At 45.6% G+C, this 20545-nt stretch overlaps 3 protein-coding genes across 3 annotated transcripts in view; 2 read left to right on the top strand and 1 right to left on the bottom strand.

Annotated features, from left to right (window-relative positions):
• MAPKAPK3 (MAPK activated protein kinase 3) overlaps window positions 1–20545 on the top strand; it is a 104777-nt gene that overhangs the window by 27366 nt on the left and 56866 nt on the right. The gene's annotated exons all lie outside the window — the stretch shown is intronic.
• Window positions 1–20545, top strand: part of HEMK1 (HemK methyltransferase family member 1) — a 111788-nt gene that overhangs the window by 89832 nt on the left and 1411 nt on the right. Inside the window, exon 13 of the transcript XR_007509324.1 lies at window positions 18203–18309. The gene's annotated coding sequence lies outside the window, so the exon portion shown is untranslated. The remainder of the gene's footprint in view (window positions 1–18202; window positions 18310–20545) is intronic.
• CISH (cytokine inducible SH2 containing protein) lies at window positions 8978–18140 on the bottom strand. The gene is made up of 3 exons (XM_049826955.1): window positions 17515–18140; window positions 12641–12867; window positions 8978–12130 (listed from the first exon to the last, which is right to left on the bottom strand). The coding sequence occupies exons 1-3, from the start codon at window positions 17559–17561 to the stop codon at window positions 11628–11630; spliced, it is 777 nt and encodes a 258-aa protein (XP_049682912.1). The 5' UTR covers window positions 17562–18140; the 3' UTR covers window positions 8978–11627.

Below are 20545 nucleotides of genomic sequence, written 5' to 3'. Positions count from 1 at the left end.
AGCCAGGCGCGTGGCCTGGGGCTCTGCGTGAGGATTCAAGCGGAGGTTTTAGGTCAGAGAAGAAGGGCCGGGTGACTTGACCTTGGGTTGGTCCCCTCTGCCCCTCACCCGGGACCCCCCCCAGGCCACGGACAGCCCTTGTCTCTGCACTACGGCGCGTAAATCCACTGACAAATGTGAAGTGTCGACGTAGTCCTGTGTCATCTCTGGGGATAAAGGAATGATTTGAACACCTCCCCTGTTCTTGGGTTGTTCAAAGGATTTTCAATACGGTGCAAAGGATTACTTTTAGCTTAAGGTGGCAGTAGGAACTGCCGGATAGCTGGAGTAACTGGTTAAGTGAACACAGCTATGGTCTGCCTGGTATGAATTTGACATAGAAGAAATGACCTACTTTCTGCAGAGAGCGCTGTTATTTTAAAACAGACGTTAAATTGTTACTTGGTAACTGTGTAGGGTTTGAAGTACCTTTAATAGTCCCACTTTGTCCTCAGCTGCTGAGTTTTGTAGCTGCCTTTGTGTGTCTCAAGGTCAGGTGGGTCACCACTGATAACTTTGTATTGCTCAGGTATTTTCTGATGATGTGGAAGCAGATCAGCAGTACAGGAAACAGGAGGAATGACACTCCACTCATCCAGGCACTTCTGTCAAGTATCATGTAGGAGATGTACATCTAGCCCTTGTGTCTTCAGCCTTTTAGGTCCTGCCTCCCCACTGGAAACCATGGAGAGGACACACAGTCCCAATATCTCGCTGCCTCAGACAACAGAAGAGGAAACTTCTTTTGTCTGCCAGTTTTCCTTATGTTCCCTGAATGTGCACATTGTTCAACTGGGAAAGGAGGAGAAAAACAGATGAAAAAAAAAGTTGCTGGGGTTCATAGATTTAAATAATAATAATAAAAAAAATCCAGAGACTTTTCTATGCAGATTGTTGATGTCTGCCATTTTGCTATACTGACTCCATTGCTTTAATTATTTATAGGTTTGCTAGTATCTGTGTACCACCATCCTTTTCGTTGTTGGTGTTAGAAAGTATCACAGCCATGATTCTTTCAGGGTAGGGGGGCAAGTTAAGAGGTTTGTGTGCATGGAGTAAGAATTCAGAACATGTTTTGTGTTGATTTTTAACAGAATTGTCTTGGCATACATACTGATGCTGGGATTTAGAAGCTGGGGCTGGAAGATGGAGCTGAAGAGAGCCTATGTGAACAATATTTGATCAGTAGCATTCTTCACACAAACACACATGTATGATTTTGGGGGTGTCTTCCAAAGTAATGAGCTGGGCTCTTTCTTCGGCAATGGTTCCAACTGGCATGAAAGCCTAATGACAAAGATGGTAAAGGGCCTGGGTTTTCCCCTTTTCCCTTGTTTGATACGGTAACATATAAATCTCATTTGACTTCCTCTCCCTTTGCATCAAAAAATTGTCTCTACAAGGCAAAGATACATGTAAAATCAGTGTTCCCTGACATAATTTGAAGTGCTTCCTTTTGTAGGCTTTAATTGTCAATCGCCTCCAAAACAGCATTGCTGGGCTGATTATACAAGTCATAGGAAGGCTTGAAGGCAAGGGTAAAAAAAAATAAATTCCTTTATACTTTGGTTTCCTGTGATACCGTCTTTTGAAGTGCCTGACTTAGAAAGCAAACATACTGGAACAGCAAGGTGTAGGGAATATTTATATCTCTCTAGCTGGTCAAGGTAAACCCTATGAGGAGTGTTGACCTCAGCTAGCTACGTCATCCAGTATTTGTTGGGTCGTTACATGAGATAGCTGGCTACCTAGAATCCACCAGTGTCCATAACATGTTCCCTTTTCATTAAGTTATTTGTTTTGTCAATAACTGCAGAGAAAATTTTGAGAGCTTCGTGTTTCTGCTCCAGTAAGAATTAATGATGCTAGGTATAGGGATCACTATAGGATATACAGCATTTGCTGTAAGCCTTTGGGGTTTTAATTCCACCTAAGTAACAGGCTGAAGAGGGATGCTGGCTGCTGTTGCTGGGGGAATGGGAAGAGATAATTAAGAAACAGCTTCTTTGACAGTTACCTATTTCCCTTAACCCAAGCATAAGAAGAGGATGTTTCTTTTGGCTCACAGGAAAAGGATTGTCCTTGGTTTAGGAAGCTCTTTGACAGAAGTATTGCTTTTCCGTCACCTAATTCCTCTAAGAAATGCTGAGACAAAGAAGGTGATTATTAGAGTAATAACAGGCCAAAAGGAAAATACAAAATAAACTGGAAAAGTAATGTACAAAATCCTGCTTGTTGTCTCCTGTAAACGGGGCAAGAAGCATAAGCAAGATAATATATTTATTTTTATTGTTTATTAGTCAAGTAGGACTGGATTGATAACATGTGGCAAGGGTTATCTCCTTGTGTTATAGAGTGGACCGTCTCTTTCTGAACTCGCCTCTCTTCTCATCCAAGACTGAGTGGAGTATTTCCCCTTCCAGTAGTTGTGATGGACCCTCTCTTCGAAACCATGATTTCTATGAAGAAGTAATACCAACATGATGTTCAATCCATATTTTCTGTCAAAATCTGCTAATACACTTCTATGTTAGGAAACAACAGAAGCCAGCATGTGACATTTTCACTTACTACACAAGTCTGTGTCACACTGTGACTTGACACTAACACGAGTTATTTTGTTTTCAGTTGTGTACCTGATCTGTACTGTTTTGTGTAATAAAGGCTTATCTTTTCAGATAAGACAGACTGTGTTATACAGCCAGGCAGTAGAGAGCTAAGGGAAGTAAAAAATAACAGCCTTCAGGTACCTTCTTCACACGGCACATCTGAACAAGAGGGACCCACATACCAGGGTGCGTGCAGATCTGGCTTCTTCCCTGCCTGAGACACAGATTGGCAAGGCACGGTGAAGTTCTTCCCTTAACCCAGAGCCAAGCTAGAGGGTTATATGCAGCCTGGGGGTGCATGAGTATGTCATACGGAAAATGATGTGGATGAAGAGAGATGGACTGAATTGAGTAACAGGCAGCTGTGGGAGTGGCATACCAGTCTGACTTGTGTCATCTGAGTGGTCTACACATTGAAAGTGGAAAGTGCAGCTATTCACTTTGTAAGAGAATCAATGACTTGTGCAGCAAAATGTTTCCCCACAAAGCTTAATGACCAAACTCTTCCTCCCAGCTAATTTTCAGTATCCTGAGGCACTGAGGTTATTACAACATTTGCACACTCTTGCTTGGAACTGCTGTTTGTGAATACCCCTAAGTCAGCAGCCTGGCAGCTCACACTAACCCCACTCCTCGCTCCTAAGGATTTGATCAGCAAGAAAAGGTTTTGCATGGACAGGGAAGCCTTCCATCTCCTATATTCTTGGAATGAAAAGAGTAATATAGAGTCCCCATGTTGGCCCCATATGGGGACCATTCAGGACCCAGCTGATCCACCTCATTGCAACAGTCTTGCAGTGCTATTTTGTACGTGTTCTTTCCAAAATGTTGCCCCGCACCTCTCAGCCAAGATGACTTTCATAGCACAGGACTGGAGGGAAGGGAATTAAGGAGGAGTGAACTGCAAAGAGTCTTAAAAGAATGTAAGGAGTATTCCAAAACCAAAGGCTTAGAAGAGAGGGAGGTATTTTAAAAAAGAGTTACAGAGGTTTTCCAAAAAGTTCCCTGGAAATAATATTAGGTCATGTTTTAGGCTTTTTCAGATTTACATTGTAATCATAACACCACCTTTTATTACTACTTAACACTTTCAAACAGGTGCAGACACATAGCATGTGCACCGTGCAACATGTTTCTTCAACATATTTACAGGCTTGGAGGTAGTGTTTTGAACTCTGCCTCTGCAGTGTTTGGCAATGACTGCGATGGCACTTGCATGATGGGAAGAATCATTGCCAAGTTGGGTAACTTCTGACAAGTATAAACACAGCTCTGCCTTCTGTAAACTAGATTTCAAACCATATTGCTCTTCTAAGGAAGAGACAGTCCTGACAATAAAGACTGTGCAGTCTCTCTGATCAGCTACTAAATCTCTCTGCCGGTTTGCACTGAGCGAGCCCATGAAGAACAAGCAGCAAGGGACAGCTGGATGGGATGGGCATCCCAGGAGCTTAGCACTGGGTCTTGCTGTCTCTTTGTCACAAATATAACCCAGATCTGTTGTCCTTAGGACTTGTCATCACTGCAAGCTCTGTCTTAGCCAATGTGAAGTGAGTTTGCTGAGATCAATCCACATTTGTCTGCTCCGTTTTCCATGGACTAATGTTTACATCCCTAAGTGGCACTGCAGATGTTCTGACTGGCATATTTGTAGGTGAATTCAAGTGAACCTAGAACTTAACTGTACAATGCAAGGTGAGCTTTCCTTTTGCTTTTAAAAAAGAAATGACCAGGCTAGGGTTTATGCATGCTGGTGGGACAGTGTGTGAAGGAAGGGTTTTCTTGTGTTAAGTAAGCTGCACTTCAGTGTAACAGTTTCCTTTCATGACAAATTCGTGTCAGAATTACACCAGGGATAAAATCCTTGTCTGTAAAACTAGGAATATTAAGTGGACCAAATTCAGCCCTGAAGTAAATGAATTCCTGTCATGCTCAACAGGAAGCAAACCTGGATTTAGCCCATTTTGTTTTACAGGTTTCATAGGCAGGGCTGTATCAGTAAGAGCAGCACTTCTCCGACAGCCGCAAAAGTTGCAGCATTTCTTCTCGATCAAGGCAATCACATGATGGAGTTACGCAGACTGCCAGGCTGGAGTCCAAGAAAATCAAGTCCTGGCTGAGCTCTGCCACTGATTTTTGGTTGACCAGCTCTTCCTTTGTCCTTCCATCCGGCATATTTATATCATAGGGTTTTGAGAAATACCAAGTCTTTGATTATATGTTTGGACAATCTAATGCTGCGGTAGCCAGTATTATTTCTAGTTTTTATTGTCACTGTAGTTGCATGGGGCGTACATTAGAGCAAATGCCTTTCCTGCGTAGATAGAGTGGTCTCTTAAAATAGCTATTTTTACAAAAATCGATATTGTATTCATTTTTGCAACGCAAAGCTGAGCTGCTGTGAAGTGCAGTTACACTGCATTTAGAAAGCAATGGCTTTCAGGAGAAAACCCTTGCCAGTAAGGTCTGAGAAAGAGGAGCAAAAGGGTGAGAGTAATTCCTGTTCACAGAGGGAAACCCTTTTCTGAAAATCTAGGTTGGTATGTCAGACTGGGAGCAGGTCTGACTGAATACTTTCCTGTGCTGAGGCAGGCTGCTTTCTCTGGGGTCTGGTCTTTTCAATAGTTAAATTGTTCAGATGATGATTTTGCAAGAATGTAAGACCGGCTCTGTGTGGAGCTGACCTGGGGGCCATCTAGCCCAGCAACCTGTCTCCAGCTGTGACCACTACCACAGCTGATGAAAAGGAAATTGCAAGGACCAAGCTACCAATGATTTGTAGTAAAATTTCTTTTTCCATTGAGTCTCATCTTTAATGAATATTAGCTAAAGTTCTGAAGCTTTGTTCTATTCCCTCCCCTTTCCCAATCCAAAAAGCCCTCTAAATTATTATGTTAAGACTAATTGTTATTATGTAAAACCCAAATTGTAGTTTACTTACTTTTCATAGTTTCCTTTTGAAGTTTAATGCCCAGGCTAACAGTGAAGCTGTTAAAATGATTTTTTTTTCTATCATCTGGTCTACATATTGCCTACCAGTAGCCTTTTCCTCTGAACAATATAATTTTTTTTTCAAGTTAAAAAAAAAATACTAGTTCTTGCTAAAATTTGGAAGGCTATGTTTTTGTACACCCATTGGTCTATGTGATGTGAATCCTGAAAGACTCTAATCTAATTTTATTCCTATGCCCACTTAGTCATTTTTCTTTAAACTTGTTTTTCTGATGTATAGCAGAGGTGATGATGGATGTCTGACTGATGTTGCAGGACTATGCCTGCTCCTGAGGGCCACTTGCATTACTTGTTTGTGCAGTGCGTAGCAGAAGCCACACCATCGTTGTGTTTCTCAGGAAGTGTAAGTGGAAGATCAAAATGGAGTTCACATGAGGCAGCATTAGCCTCCAGATAAAACCATGCCTCCACGCATTCCTATTCCCTGACACTCTGGCACCCGTGATTATAAAATATATAAATAGGCAGGACTGGGTGTGGGCAGAAAATAGACATGTCTCAAAAGAAATTAGTCTGAGTCTGAACGTGTTATCAACGCACTTAGCAACTGCATAGTCCTTTTTTTGCTATCGTGCCGTTAGGCAATACTGGCAGGACGGGGTTCCCTTGTACTCCCTCTTAAAAATTCAATGCTAGGTTGCTGTGAACAGAAAAAGGTAAGAAGATGAATGTTTCTGCCCAAGGTCAGGGCAGATGTCTTTAATATCTCATTTTTACCTTTGGCTGGTTCGTTTCATAAGGAGCTGCCTAGTCTGGTGGGTTTTTCTTTCATTTTCTCCTGTGAATGATAGGTGGGGTTCACTGAAAATGAGATGGACGTTGTGACAATGCTGCTAGGAATTGAGTTGGAAGATACTACTTGGCATTCAAAGTTGCTCTGGCACATCTTCACTGGATATTGCTTTACCCCCTGCTCCAGACCTTTGGACTGCTGATGAGTTCAGGGGTGGGGAAGAGGATAGTGCATTTCTCTGAGGATTGCAAGTGTTTCAGCAGTCATTAGGGAAAGACAGGAAAGGACCATGAAAATTGGCTTCTGATAGATTTGAACGTGAGAACGTGATTTGGCAGAGCAGAAGAGCTATACATACAGTGTCCTGTTAATTTTGATTTTAATTTTCTTATTTTCATAGATAGCAAGTAAGACTGACAATGGAATTTGGACAAGAAATGCCATGTAATACATTGATTGCTTGAAACACCTGACCATGTCTGTCGTAAGAGAATTAAATACACACTGCTGATTCACTTCATTTCTTGCTGGTTCATCTGGCTTGGGCTAAGGGAAGTTGTGCACTTGAGAGTATCATCTCGGGAAAGGTGTAAGATTTCAGTAAGTTTGAGAGAATAGGAACACGTGCACATAAATGTTTTTTGTTTTTTTCCTTGTATATGTTCCCGTTTCAGAAGGCTGATTATTAAAGACAGAAAATGATACCATATGTGCCTGACAAACTGCAGGGTATTTCTGCTGTGGCAGTGAGCCATGTTAGCATGGTTTCTGTCATGGACTGAGATTTCTATTCCCTATCCTATCAGTCTGCTTTTCAGACTTTCAGTGAGGGCTCCGCATCCACATGGCTATCTGTAGTGAGAAACTGTGAAGCAAGAGAGAATCCTACCAAATGGTCCTGCATTGCTTCAGCAAACTGTACAGGTGTTGCTGGGAGGGGTGTTGCAGCTGTACTTCAATGATTATAAAGGTCAGTCTGCATTTCCACGAATGTTCCTGTTTCCAGTGATGTGGAACGCAATTGTAAAAATCAGTTCAGCTTGCACGGAGGTTTGGCACAGGAGTTCTCAGAACACGAACCTGTTTGCTTTAACGAAATGTGCTGAAGATGCAGGAGTGGGAGTCGTTAAGATAACAGCTGATGCAGTAAAACCATGTGTGACTGCAGTTATGTATTGGCTTGACTCATGCCAATCGTTTCTGCCTTCAGTCTGCGAAAAGTGAGCTACGGGGTTTCATATATGTAGCTAGGGGAAGAGTTCAGCCCAGCTAAGAAATTAAGAAATCACTTAATAATGTGTCAGAAATGCCGCATCTTTCTTTTCAGTATCTTCCAGGGTTGTCAAAGTTCCCTTTTAAAGATGGATGCAGCTTTTCCTTCCTGTTGTTTTCATTTTTCCACTTACTTTGATTGTGTTTTGTTTCTACCCCGTCTAGCTCACTTTCCAGATTTCCTGTAAAACCAAGAGGGACGTGATTGTTTTTGTTAAACAACTAAAACGGGAGCTGATTATTCTATTGCCAGGATTTCCTGGTTGGTGTGCAATGGAAATCTACCCACAGACTCAGTTGGTGAGGTTGTGGAAACAATGTTTGCTAGCGAATGCCAACCCCATGACTGGCATAGGAAGGACAGCATGTGCTTTAGGAATATTTTAAAGCAGTATTTTGACCTTTGAAGTCAGTGGATTCAGAAAGGGAGAATGATGGAGAGGAACTAGTTGAGCTTCTGGTTTTTTCTGAGCGTATTTTATTGTTTTCAGTGGCTGAGAGCATGCCATGCCTTGCTTTGGGCAGGGTGGGGGGACTGTGGCATGAGCATCTCTCCTGGGAAGTGAGTGCAAAGGGACCACAGTGGAGTCATGTACCAGTAGTGGGGTTCCCTTGGTGTATTCCCTGCATTTCACAGAGGCAGGACAGAAGGGGTGGCTTGTCTCCTTCTGACACCATAGGGCAGATCCACCTCCCTGGTGGTTTCCCCACCTGCTGTGTCTGGCGCGTGAGGTGATGAGAAGGGGAAAGGGTGCTGGGCCAGACTGCAAATACAGGGAGACTGAGGCCCAGCGGCAGCAGAACATGGGGGAAAAGCTGATGCTGCGAGTCTCCCATCCGAAGCATGGTCTGCCTTTCATGAACTCATCTTTGAATGCTACCGTGAGCATAATTTTTCTCTGGGGCAAACTTGCAGCCTGCTGTAAACCAGTTGCCAAACTTCCAGTTATGTTCCATTTCCTTTCCCCTAGATTGTAATGGTTTTCTATGGCGCACAGAAGCAATAGAAAAATCATTCCTGTGTTTTTTTTACGCCATTAAAGAATGTTCCTTCAGCCCTTGGTAACCTGGGACTTGGAGTCTGCCACTGCTTGTCTGTGTGCAGCAGAAACCAGGCCCACACTGATGATGATTTTGTTGTTAACTCTCCCAGTATCTGAAGGGCTTTGCTGTTTGTTAAAGGTTTTTGTGTCTTGTTTGAAAAAGATGGTCAAGGGTTTGCCTGGTCTTCTTGGGGAGGATTTCTGTGAACAGGAAATTAATTCATCCGTTTGGATTTTACCAAAGACTTTTACATCGAATGGCTTTAAAATATATTTAAAATGTTTATTTAAAATCCAGGTCAAATGATTTTTAACAAACTGTGTCAAGATAGAAGAAACTGACTTTTCGGAGTAACTGTATTGTTTATTCTTTGTATTGCAGTAGCACCTAGAAAACCCTATTGTGCTAGATGCGGAACAAACATATAACAGAGATGGTCCCTGCCCATATGAGCTTACAGCCTTCAGCTTAGCCTCTGCATCATCCTGCTGGGGGATTAACCAGGCATTCATTCTCATTACCTGCTTCTGCCGTTTTAGCTGGGCTCTCTTGGGGCAATGAGGTCAAACCTGCACACTTGATTTCTTCATTACCCCCACCGGAGAAAAGATCAAGTAGGACGCAAGTTTCAGAGAGCTGAACAACTTGCCCTTTCCTGCTGTACGTTTCTCAAGCTGACTTTTCACACGCTGTAGATACCAAGCCTGTGGCTGAGCCATGTGGGCTTCCTGAGATCACTGCTGCTCCTTGAAGAGCTGTGGTTTCCTTGTTCCCAGTGTCCTCAGGCAGATAGAGGTGTTTGGATAAAAGGAAGCCTTTTCAGTGGTTTATGGTTTGTATTATTAAAAAAAAAAAAACCTTTCTTTTTTTGTTTTGCCTTCTAAGTTTTTGTTTCTTTCGGTACCTTCCCATAGTTGCTGCCGTGTGGGGCAGGGGGGAAGGATATAATAAAAAGCAAACCTGACATCACACATGCACGCTGTCAATCATCAAAGTATCAAAAACGAAGCTTGCAAGAGCACAAACTTGTATAAATGTGGAGGAAAAAGAAGAAGGAAGGACACTGACTAAGCACAACAGGCCATCTTGTCCCTCTGGGCAGCTTTAAGTTAGGGTGGAAGAAACTCCACCCATTTTTTGAGCTTGTCTCCTGGGTCACCATCCCATCCTTTTCCACCTCCTCTCTCAACGCTCTGGTATAGCTGGGATTTGTCTCTTCAGATTTATCGAGCCTTAGAGAGACAGTCCCAGAGAGGGATGAATGAGGAATCCTTAATATTGGTTCACGCTTGATCAAGTTATGGGGTCTTATGGCCAAAAGAAGCCAAAAGAAAATTTTTCTAGACCTGTCTGTTCCCTTCTCTACTCTCACTTGGTGGCATGGACTGGCTCCTACAGGCTGGGAAGGTGACGGGATCATGCGAATGAAGAGGAAGGGGCAACTTCTCTGTCTATGCTTGTTTTTGGACAGATCCCATCTGCTGTTTATCCCCGCTCTCCGCAAAAGAGCAAGGGAGAGCCCCTGTGCTTCATTTGCAGGGGTGTGAAAGGGATGGGGCATGAGAAGTAAACCCAGAGCAAAAAATCTAATTAAGGATAACAAACATGCAAGTCAGAGAAAGGGAGAGGAGAGGTCTGGACCTTGGCAAACAGAAAAGTTGAATTGTGGTTTCCAGTGTGTGCTAGAGCCTAGCTCTGATTGAAGCCACATGGCTTGTGAATAATGCTGGCAAAAGCAGAGCAACTGGCAGTTTGGCATTGTGTTAGCAGAGAGGAAGGACAGCTCTTTCTACTGAGATGCTTCTAACTTGTTACCCCCTAGAAATAAATAAATAAATAAATATCCTGAAGCTGTGTGTGTCTTTGGTGCAGCTCAGCAGAGCTGTCTCCGAACCCCTGGTCAAGGAGACCCCTGTTCTTGCCCAACATCTGGCAAGGCAAGGGCAATGTCAGGGAACAGCACTTTCAAAACGCAAGCCGAATGCAGAGTGCTCTGAAACCAAATCCCTCTGCCTGCAAATAAGGAAGCTGGGTTTCTGATTACTCGTATCTAAATGTTTTGTCACAAACTTCCTTTGGAGATGGGGAAGATGAAAAAAAAATGGGATGAGTGCTCCTTGGCCCAAGCTCAATATCCAGAATCTCTCCTTAGAGCTCTCAAGGAAGAAGGGCTTCCTCAAAGAAGTGTCCTGTCCACAACCTGCGATGCAGCGTGCATCTCTGGGAGATGCACAAGCTGCTACCAGTGTGCTTTGAGGTTACGATACCCGGCCCCCTGTACCTAAGGAGGAAAAAAAAATATTCTTTACCTCTGTAGACGTGGGTCCAGATACAGTCATCTGAGTCCCACATAACCCAGAAGTCTGGGGGAGCTTGGATATGGACTCCTGTGACCTGTTACAGGGACAGGCTCAAACAGGTACTAGTTGGATGTGAATCCAAATCCAAATTCCCACAGATTTTTGGCTGCCAGTTGGCTGGGAGCCTTTATTCTATCTCTAACTCCACAAAAGAAAAAGAAACAAAAAACTATAAAGTAAAAGGTGCTTTTAAAATACCATGAGGAGAGAAACTGCCATGGAAATAAATAGCAAAAATAACAATGTTAACACTTGCGGTGTCACAGCAACTCTGAAATTCAAGTAGTGTGCACGTGCCTACAGCACTTTCCCACAGCCGCTATCGGTGCAGCCTGAGGTTCAGAGCTCAGATTGTGTCCCGTTGTTCACTGAAACAACCAACTCCTCCCTGGCGCTGGAATGGATTTAGAGAGAAGGGGAGAGGAAGGATGGATGCAGTCTCTGCTGATAATCAGGTCTTCACTGTGCCCGCCTGATGCCGCGCTTTAGCGGGACAAAGACACAAAGTTCTCTTATTTCTGTCCCTGTCTGTCATGCCTGAGATGTGATGGCCATGCTTCAGAGCTGGAACGGGTATTGCTTCAAATACTCCCCCATCCGCCTGGGCAGAGGGAGCTGGTCCACGTCGGCTGTAGACTTGTTAATCCGTAGCCGGCACAGGTGCTGTAGACTGGGGATGTTGTCTTTGCGGCTGAGCGGCCGGATGAGTTTCAAGTGTACTGCAGCTGCTGCCATCTCTTTTTGCATGGGAGGTAGAGGAGACGGAGGCGGGTAAGGAGCCTCGTTCTTGCTTTCCATTGTGCAGGACATGACGTAATGCTGGATGAGACTGACCACGTCTGGGAAGGCCAGGATGCGAGGTTTGGACAAGTAGTTTGAGTCTAGCCGGAACTTGCTGTCAGTGTATTCGATGCGCACATTGGTGGGACCTCGATTTGTCTTGACAGAGAGTGTGAACAGGTAGCTGGGGTGGGTGCTGTCCCGTACCAGGAAGGTGCCCTCAGGCATCTTTTGGAGATGCTGCTTGGCCTCACTGGCAGTGATAGATCCCCAGTACCAACCTGGAAAAGCATCCCAGAAAGAACTTGTTAGGGAAAGAACATATTAAAGGACTGGCAGTATATTTAGGGAAGCCTCGAAGCCTGCTGAGTTCAGGGCCTGGGAAGCAACCAGGCCCAGACTTGGTGAGACCTTCAGAAACTAAGACCACGTCAAGTTCTAAAGGTTTCCTGCCTATGCTTGTCGTTGCTGCGCTGGGGCTTGGGATGAGGTCGAGTACTTTTGCAGCTACTGCATTTTACAGAGAAAGAGGGGCCCTTTTGTAATTCTTTCTCCTGATTCAGTTGAAAAAGACAAAGCTTTTGCTTACGCTAGTAATAAATTACTTCATGACTCAAGTTTGTAGGCTGAAAATGTGCTTGCTGCATCCACAAGAGTCAGCCATGGCTGCGACAGAACCAGGTTCCTATCTGAAGTGGGGTCAGGAGATTCCTCCTGGAGCTCAGATTGCAGAGTTGGCTCCCTGCTCCCTGCAGCCTTCTGACCCCGTGGCTTTGTGAGTTGAGCCTTACCAGATTCTCGCAGATAGGAGAAGGTTTTTGCAATGCAGAGAAGGTCTTCTTCAGGGTCTCGAGTCCGAGGTGGGTTGCTGTCTGGAACTGGTGCTGCAAAGGCAGGCGTGGACTCCTCCTGGAAGGCCGTAACTGGGAGAGGCTGCATGATCGGCTCTGACAATTCCACCGCAATGCCCCTGAGTGACAGTCTCCTGATCTTTTCCTCCGCCAGCAAAGGATGAGGTCTGAAATGAAGGGCATACTCTGCTATTTGTCCTTGCCTGGAAATAGGTTGCAGTGTCTGTTCAGTGCTGCTACATTGTACTACAACACATTATGTTTTATAAACAGATCCTCAATATGATTATGTTTCAAACAGAGAGAGGCAAGAGGGGAAATATTACACAGCTAAAGATGAGCCCTTGGAAACAGGGAGAGAGAGTTGGCCTATTTTACCTTGTAAAAGGTGGTCTATCTTGCAATTTAGGTTGATTTGAAACCTGATAGTTTTAGATGTTGCCTTTTAATATGTAGTTTCAGAGGCAATAAGGTTCCTAGCAGCATTACAGCTTCACTTGCATCATTACAATGTTGGAGCATTTTTTTTCCTGCCAGTGGGTTTGTTAGTCATTTGCTGTAGTATAATTAGAAGCAGAATTGGGAATAGCTTGGGTTTTGTCCTACCTGCTTTCTGCTGAAGGTTGACCTGATCCTGAATGTGTCTGTCTGTTAGAACTCAGGGTGAGCTGATATTGTAGTAGAATAATGGGAATTCTTGTTTTAGCCAAGCCTGTGCACTACATGAACCCTAGCTTTCAATGGCATCACAGAGATTTCAGTGTGACTGTAATCCCCACAGGATTACAGCAGTAGGAGGTTCTGCCATGGCTGGGCTGCTATGAACATTAATCCCTCGGTGGCCTAAAGAGAGCACTGGTGTAGCCATTCAGCATCTAAGTGCAGTTTCACAAAGCCTGGAGCTCTCACGGGCCATGGGTGCTCCCTCTCTGCAGCATGGAGATTTCTAAAGGAAGACAGAGCTCCAGGGGGAGGATGGATGTTGGGGACCAGGGAAGTCTTCATTCCCGGGCAAGCTCCTGAGTAAAAACATTTGTTTCTGTCTTTTCTTCTAGGCTCCTTGCCTTTGTGTGCCCTGTACTTGCATGTCCTGTGTTATATCCCCCACATGCACTCACTTGCTTGAGACGTTCTTTCAGACACTTAACATAAAAGGTGGCTGGGTTTCCAGACAAATATGACACAGTCCTCAACACGAGACTGGCACAGCACCATTGGAGCTGAAGGTGATTGCAAAAGCAGCAGCCACCTCCTCCCTCATCCCTGAAGAGAGAAGTGGAAGGAGACGCTGAAGTCATAAGCACTACCAATCTTCCTGCTTCTCTGTGCTTTATGTGAACAGTGACACTCTAGATGCATACTTAAATCTGTTATAAACTGATCTGCACCTGATCATAGCTGCACTCCACCTTCTCAAACTGGCGAGTCTCAAGTATGGGATGGGGAGCAGGAAGAAGGGATTTGGGGGAAAAGGAGATTAGAGACAACCTGAAAATGACTTCACAATGATTTGTGAGTGAGAGCCACGATCAGTTCCGGGACTCTGCATTTCAAATAAAACCATGTAGGTTTGGGGTACGTTTTTTGTAAAACCACCGGTAAAATTGAATCTACAGGGAGACAATTCTTGCCTGTGCAATACATGGCCAAAACCCCACTATTGTGTTGTTATTTAGAAAAGAACATTCTTCCTTTTTTCCATATGTCAAATCACATTTCAGAAGTATCTACTTGGCATTCTTGGCATATGATTCTCATTTCCTAATTTCTATTCAGGGGTAGGAAGCCAAACCTAGTAAAAGTGATTGCTGGCCCTTATCTTCACCAGGCACCCTTGATCACAGGGACGGTGTTTTCAGTGGCTTTCACAGAACAGTGGATCTGAATATACTTTTATACCTGCAGATTGCTGTTGGGAAACCTCTTGAGTTCTCTTTTAAGTCCCCCCCGAGCGATATTTGTAGGTGTCGAGGGCTACATTTTTAAAGGTATTTGGATATCTCCCTCTTAATGTCATGGTCTTCACAAAAGTCTAGCTACCTGCCTTCTTGGGGAAAGGAGATTCCTGATTCTCCATTTCCCCCCTTTTTGAGTAAGGAGGACTATAAACCAGATCCTTCCCTGTACTGAACCTAATATAACAGTCCGCGCTGCGCAAAGAGGGTGTTACACAGGACTGTTGGCAGAGCATTCTCTCTTAGGTGTGCTCTTATGCCGACTGTTCACTGAGCTGAAAATGACTGTGACCAATGTTAGGTGAAATCAGTCCTGCACCGCTCACTGCCTACTTGCTCCCCAGAACTTGAATACTGCAGTCCAAATTCCAAGTCTCTCTGAACTTATATTCGCCTGGAAAATTTTTCTGGCTTACCCTGTGGGAAAGTTTTTGAACGCAAAGAAAACTTTTCTTATTCCTAGCATGGAAATACTTTTTTTCTTTTTATATACCTACTTTGGAGAGGAAATTAGGAATTGGCTAAGAGACTGGGAAGGAAGGGAGAGAGAGTAAAGCTACGTGGGGAAATGTACTCCTGTTTCATTGCAGGAAGTTGTTAATTTCAAGGGCTGTACCAGTTCACAGTTCAGTCCTCCAAAAGACACATCAACTATGTGAATTTGTCAGTAGGTTTCTTTTACAGAGCCACTGTGGGTCTCTCTGAAGCAGAGCCCCCATGTGTGAGATGAGGTTTCCCACTGTTCTCTCTCTCTGCTGCCTTATACTTCTGCCACCTGAAGGTGAAGGAGCCCATGCATTCACCATGGAGATTCTTCCACTGCAGCCAGAGAAGGGCCATGCTTATACTCTTCCTATTTTCCTTTTATATACCTGCCATATGCTTCTCTCTCCCCCTACAAAAAGTCCTAGTGCAGCTGTAGTCTCAAAAGAGCACGGTGGGATTGGGAATTCTCGTAGACCAGGAGGTGCTGGTGTCCTAAACAAGTTTGTACATAGGTTGAAGAAAGAAGAGCTGCTGCTGTGACCAAACAGAGCAGCTCCAAGTACAGGAAAGGGAGAGCAGAGGGATCAGTGAGTAATGGCAGCTACAACTTGTAATGAAAGTACATTTACAAGAGGGTACAAGAGGGATAAGAAGAGTTTACTGGGATAAAGACATGTTAAAAAAGGTATGCTGACATGAAGAGGCCAGCCCTTTAATGGGGCAAAGTAAGTATTTGAAAATAATTAGTGCTTCTAAGAAAGAAAGTAGAGGACAGACATGGAGTATCAGGACTGAACAGAGTAAAGTGTTAGTACAATAGCTGTGATGAACAAATATATAAAATTTGGCGTGTCTAGCTGGTAGCCTGTGTGGAGTCTTGAGAGAAACAGCAAATGAACTTCCCTGGGCTTTGGCAATTAGTGTTTCAAAAAGCCTTGGAAAGCCAAGAAAGTTCAAGAGAATCAGGTATGTGTGATACCATTTAGTGTTAGCTTTGCAGTTACTTTGCTGATAAGCTAAACTTTGTAACACAGTACAAATAGTAGAAGAAAAAGCCTGTCAAGCTGCTCTGCCTTCCACCAGCCATGTCCCAAGACTCCCATGGGAGCTTGGTCTGAATAGGAGGGAGAGTATGGAGTCCAGGATATATGAAAGCCTAGAGGATAACAAAAGCCACACAATAAATGGTCATAAAAAAAGATAGAAAGAGACAACCATCTACACATCTGGCTACATAACAAGTTCTTAGTGGGTAAAGGGAAGCAGTAGCTCTGGTGTGTTAACCCTGGACAAAAGCTTCAGATAAGGGTTTCACGAAACCTAAGCTGAAAAATGAATTCCCTTTGCCGTGGCTATAGGAACTGCAGCAGTGGACTGAAAACGAGAGTGACAACAAACCCGCCTGAGGAGTAGGAAAGTATTGGGAAGCATGAGCTCTGCTTGGCTGTGGAACAGATTTTGGGGGGAAATGACAGAAAAATGCCTGTGCTTTAGTCATTTAAAGCAGACAAGGCAAATGCATTTTCTCTGAGGAAAATCCACTAAGTGCAGGAGGGATGGGTAATACTGACGTTACAGCTCAGGCTGAAACAAACGCTGACGCTTTCCAAATATGCAGCATGTGTAAAAAATGCTGGATGATTCCTGCAGACCAGCTATTTACATGTGCTGATGACCTGAGCTGATCGTAGAGACATTTGAGTGCCAATACACCGGTACCAGACACCGATACCAGAACAGGGACTTGGATGTTACCTGTTTTACTGAACAAAGGTGCTGTAATTATGCATGTACTCCCTATGGCTTTCATTCTACAGCATGCTGTGTATGGGTAAGTCTGTATATATGTATGTACGTACATCTAATCTTACCCATAAAAGCAGTAGAAAAATGAAATCATGTGTTTAGCATAAATATTTACTTAGAAATAGACAAAGAAAATCTGGACTCCAGGGAAGTTTTTCCCTGTAAGCGGTTTGTTTCCACCGGGACATTAGGGAACACCGACGGTGTTGGGGCTGCGTCCCCACTGGTGCTACACACACACGCCACTGAACAACACGCTCCAGGTTTTTACTCGTTTTTACTCCCCCCCCCCCCCCCCCCCCGGACTTTGAGCACCATGTAGTTTTCCAGCAATAGAAAGCACGGAAATCGGGAATACTTCATGGTCCCATGATCTTTGGCCATAGACTCTTAGAAGCAGGCGCTCGGGAGACGCAGGTAGAACTCAGCACTCGGCCAACGTAAGTCATCCCCCTTCCATTGCAATCACACATGGCAAGTCACCCGAGCTGAAAAACCGTCCCAGAGAATCTTACTAATTGCAATTATCAAACCACAGCTTTTAAAAGAAGGCTGTAAGTATCTTACCCCTGAACACAGAGGATCATGTCACTCCTGGACCAAGGGAAAAGCATTAAGTCTTCAAGAAGGTGGGAAATGCTTTCTCCTCTCCTCTGTTTCTCTTCTCGGCTCCTCTTTCTGTGCTTCCCAGAAGGAGCGAGGCAGTTCCCTCCTCTGGTTAGGGGTTCACGGTAAGAGAAGGCTGGAGAGTCCCAGCAGAGCCCTTCCGCAGTAGCTTGTGTCTCGGACACAGAAAAAGCCGAGCAGAAGGCGGATCGGGCTGCCCGAGCAAGACTTTGCAGATCGTTTAGCAACTTTGGCTGGGAAAACGCGTGCACTCTCGGTGCTTTAGAAAATAACGTGTTCTTGTTCTGCTTTTTCAGAAAAGAGCAACGAAAAAAGTTTTTAAAATAACCAGAGAAAAGGGAAATTACATCTGTTTAAAGAGGAACTAATCTTCCCTCAGAGCAATCTCTTAGAAAAAATATTCAGAGCACTCTGAAATAGTAATAAATAGATACCAATAAATAACGTCTCCCCGAATGCTCGGGGGAGGAGAGCCGGCAGAGCAGCAACCTGCTTTTCCACTGACTCCTGAAGTAATGAAGCTCCGCAGAAAAAAAGACGACCCAAAAAAAAAAAAAAAAAAAAAAACCCACCCAGCCACCAAACCCTACTAAGTAATCTTTTGTTTGCCCCTTTTAATCTGTTCCAGGAAGTGAGGGATTCCTGGAATCGCATTGTATTCACATCACTCTTCCGATAGCAGCCACGCGGAGGGAAGAAGGAAAAAAAAAAAAAAAAAAAAAGAAAAAAGAGAAGGTATAAATAGATGCGTCCGTAACGGCCGGGGGGGGGGGGGGGGAGGGGAGCGGAGCCCTCCCGGGGGGGGAAGGGGGAGGGGGGGGGGGCTGGGCGGCGCTGCCGGCCGCGCGGAGCCGGCGCCGCGCGTGTTCGCGGAAACGCCTTTGATCCATTTCCAAGAACTTTCCAGGAACGCGGGGCCGCCGCGGCGGACGCTGCCAATGGGCGACGCCGCCTCCGCCGCCCGCCCGCCAATGGGCGACGCCGCCCCCGTCGCATGCGCGGGGCCGCCCGGCCGGTGGGCGGGGGGGCCGCGGGCGGCGGGGCCGAGGCCCGGCTGCGCGCGTCGCCGCGCCGGCCGTTTGTAACGGTCGTGGGTTCGTCCGCGCTCACGTTTCCGTCCGTCCCCGTTCATCGTCGAGCGCTGGTAGCGGCTCTGCGGGTGCGCGGTGCTGTAAAAGGGCGCCCGAGCGACCCTCTCGCCTTCCCGCAGATCCCCGGGCCGCGGGGCGGGGCCCGGCGCCCCCTCAGGTGCCCGGGCCCTCCCGGTGGGAGGCGGCCGGCGGGAGGACGGCGTGTGCCGTAGCGGCGCGTCGTCCGGAACGACGGGTGTGGGGCCGGGTGGGGTGGCCTCGCGCCTCGGCCGCCCGGGAATCCGATCCCCCTGAGAATTTGGGTTTCAGCCGGGCCAAGGCTCCCGGAGAAGGTTGCGGCGCCGCCGTTTTGTCCTGCGCTTGACGATGCCATCGTCAAGTTAAAACGGGGTGACCCGGGAGGAAGTACTGCAGTTACCGTTAGGGTTACTGAACCTTTTGTTTCTGAACCCTTTACGACGGAACCTTGATCGTTCTTTTCCTGCCGTGAGTCGCCACCCCTTCGCGTATCGGAGATAAGAGAGAATGTGAGAGTGGGCTGTCGTCACCTCCACTGAAGTAGACCGAATATTTAAAAATACCAGTAGTCGTTGTGCTGGTCAGAACCAAAGTGGATGGGGCCAGGAGCAGAGGGGAGGGGAAGATGGCGGTAAGGACGAGGTTAGAGGGATGTTCTCACGGGCAGGACGTGAGCCGGAGCGCAGGAAGCCTATGTTCAGCTCCTGACTCAGCCTTTAACTCCCTGCCCTGCTGTTTCATTTAGCAGCTGCTTAGCCTTTTGCGTGCTTCCATCCGTTTTCTTTACTCCATCAGGGACAGTGCGGTAACGAGTGCTGCTAATAGTGCCGAGGGCCATCTAAGTATCCAGAGGGATGAGGATTTCGTCACGCATGCACCCCTTGACCAGTTTGCTTCTGAGCCTAAGACGGACTTCAGCCGACACTTTCATCAGAATACGTGTCAATTCACAGGAGAGGCGAGGAGATAGCAGAGGAATTTCAGTCCTCGCCCCTCCTGTGCACAGCAAGCACAACAGTTAAAAGATGGTTCGAAGGCCTACCCTCGCAGGTCTGGCACAGGGTTGCAGGGGGACGCCTGCGTGCGTGTGCTCCTTCGTATCTAAATCGGGCATTATTTAAAACCTTGTGTTGGTGGTGCAGCAGCACGATGGATTTGAACAGAGCTAGACTAGAAAGTGGGAAGTGGCTGCCGTCTCCTGCAAGCTGTAGTTAACCTGCACATTCAGGAGGTATTTCATCTTCAGCCTTGGAGGGGACACTGAGGGTGATAGCTGTAGAGTGCCCTAAGGCAGGAATGCTGCAGCCCAGCGCAAACATTGAGAAGCTAGCTTTATGTATTTTTTTTATTTTTTTTTTTTACTTAGAATTGGGCTCCATCTAGTGATCTTCTTCTGGAAAAGTCTGTGCGTGCAGGCTCTGTGCTGTTGGCTGAGTAGCCATTTGTATCTGGAGCAGGAAAGCAATGCTAAGACGCGTACAGTGGAAATGTCGCACGCAGGAACGTGTCTCAGTTGGCAGCTCTGTATTTCTGCTCTGTGGAAGCAGCACAGGTGTTCACGCCAGTGCAGACACTATGTTATTCAGTATGCATTGCATGCTGATGCAGTGTTTTTCCACCTGCAGTCACGAGATCCATGCTGCTCTTCTCAGGAGTCCTAGAGGACCCTGAAAGATGACCATGAAATTGAAGTAGGTAATGCATATGAGTATTAATGAAAGGAAGTTTCATTTTCATTGGAACCTTTTTTAGGGGCCCACCTCAAAAAAATATTCAGGCTAACGCCTGGGCTATTTTATCTACAATATTAACAATTGGTTTTAAGTCAGCAGTGTTGAGTAGTACTTCATCACTCTACCTGA

The sequence above is a fragment of the Accipiter gentilis genome, chromosome 23, assembly GCF_929443795.1.
Source record: "Accipiter gentilis chromosome 23, bAccGen1.1, whole genome shotgun sequence".
Taxonomy (NCBI): Eukaryota; Metazoa; Chordata; class Aves; order Accipitriformes; family Accipitridae; genus Astur; species Astur gentilis.
The sequence above is the reverse complement of the archived record's forward strand: the minus strand, read 5'-3'. Positions and strand labels throughout refer to the sequence as shown.

Coding starts and splice junctions, on each gene's coding strand:
- CISH (XM_049826955.1), bottom strand. CDS start 17,561: ATGCTTTTCCCTTGGTCCAGGAGTGACATGATCCTCTGTGTTCAGGG. Junction 12,868..17,514: donor ATGATCCTCTGTGTTCAGGG/GTAAGATACTTA, acceptor CCTTCATTTCAG/ACCTCATCCTTTGCTGGCGG. Junction 12,131..12,640: donor CTCCTATCTGCGAGAATCTG/GTAAGGCTCAAC, acceptor ATGCTTTTCCAG/GTTGGTACTGGGGATCTATC.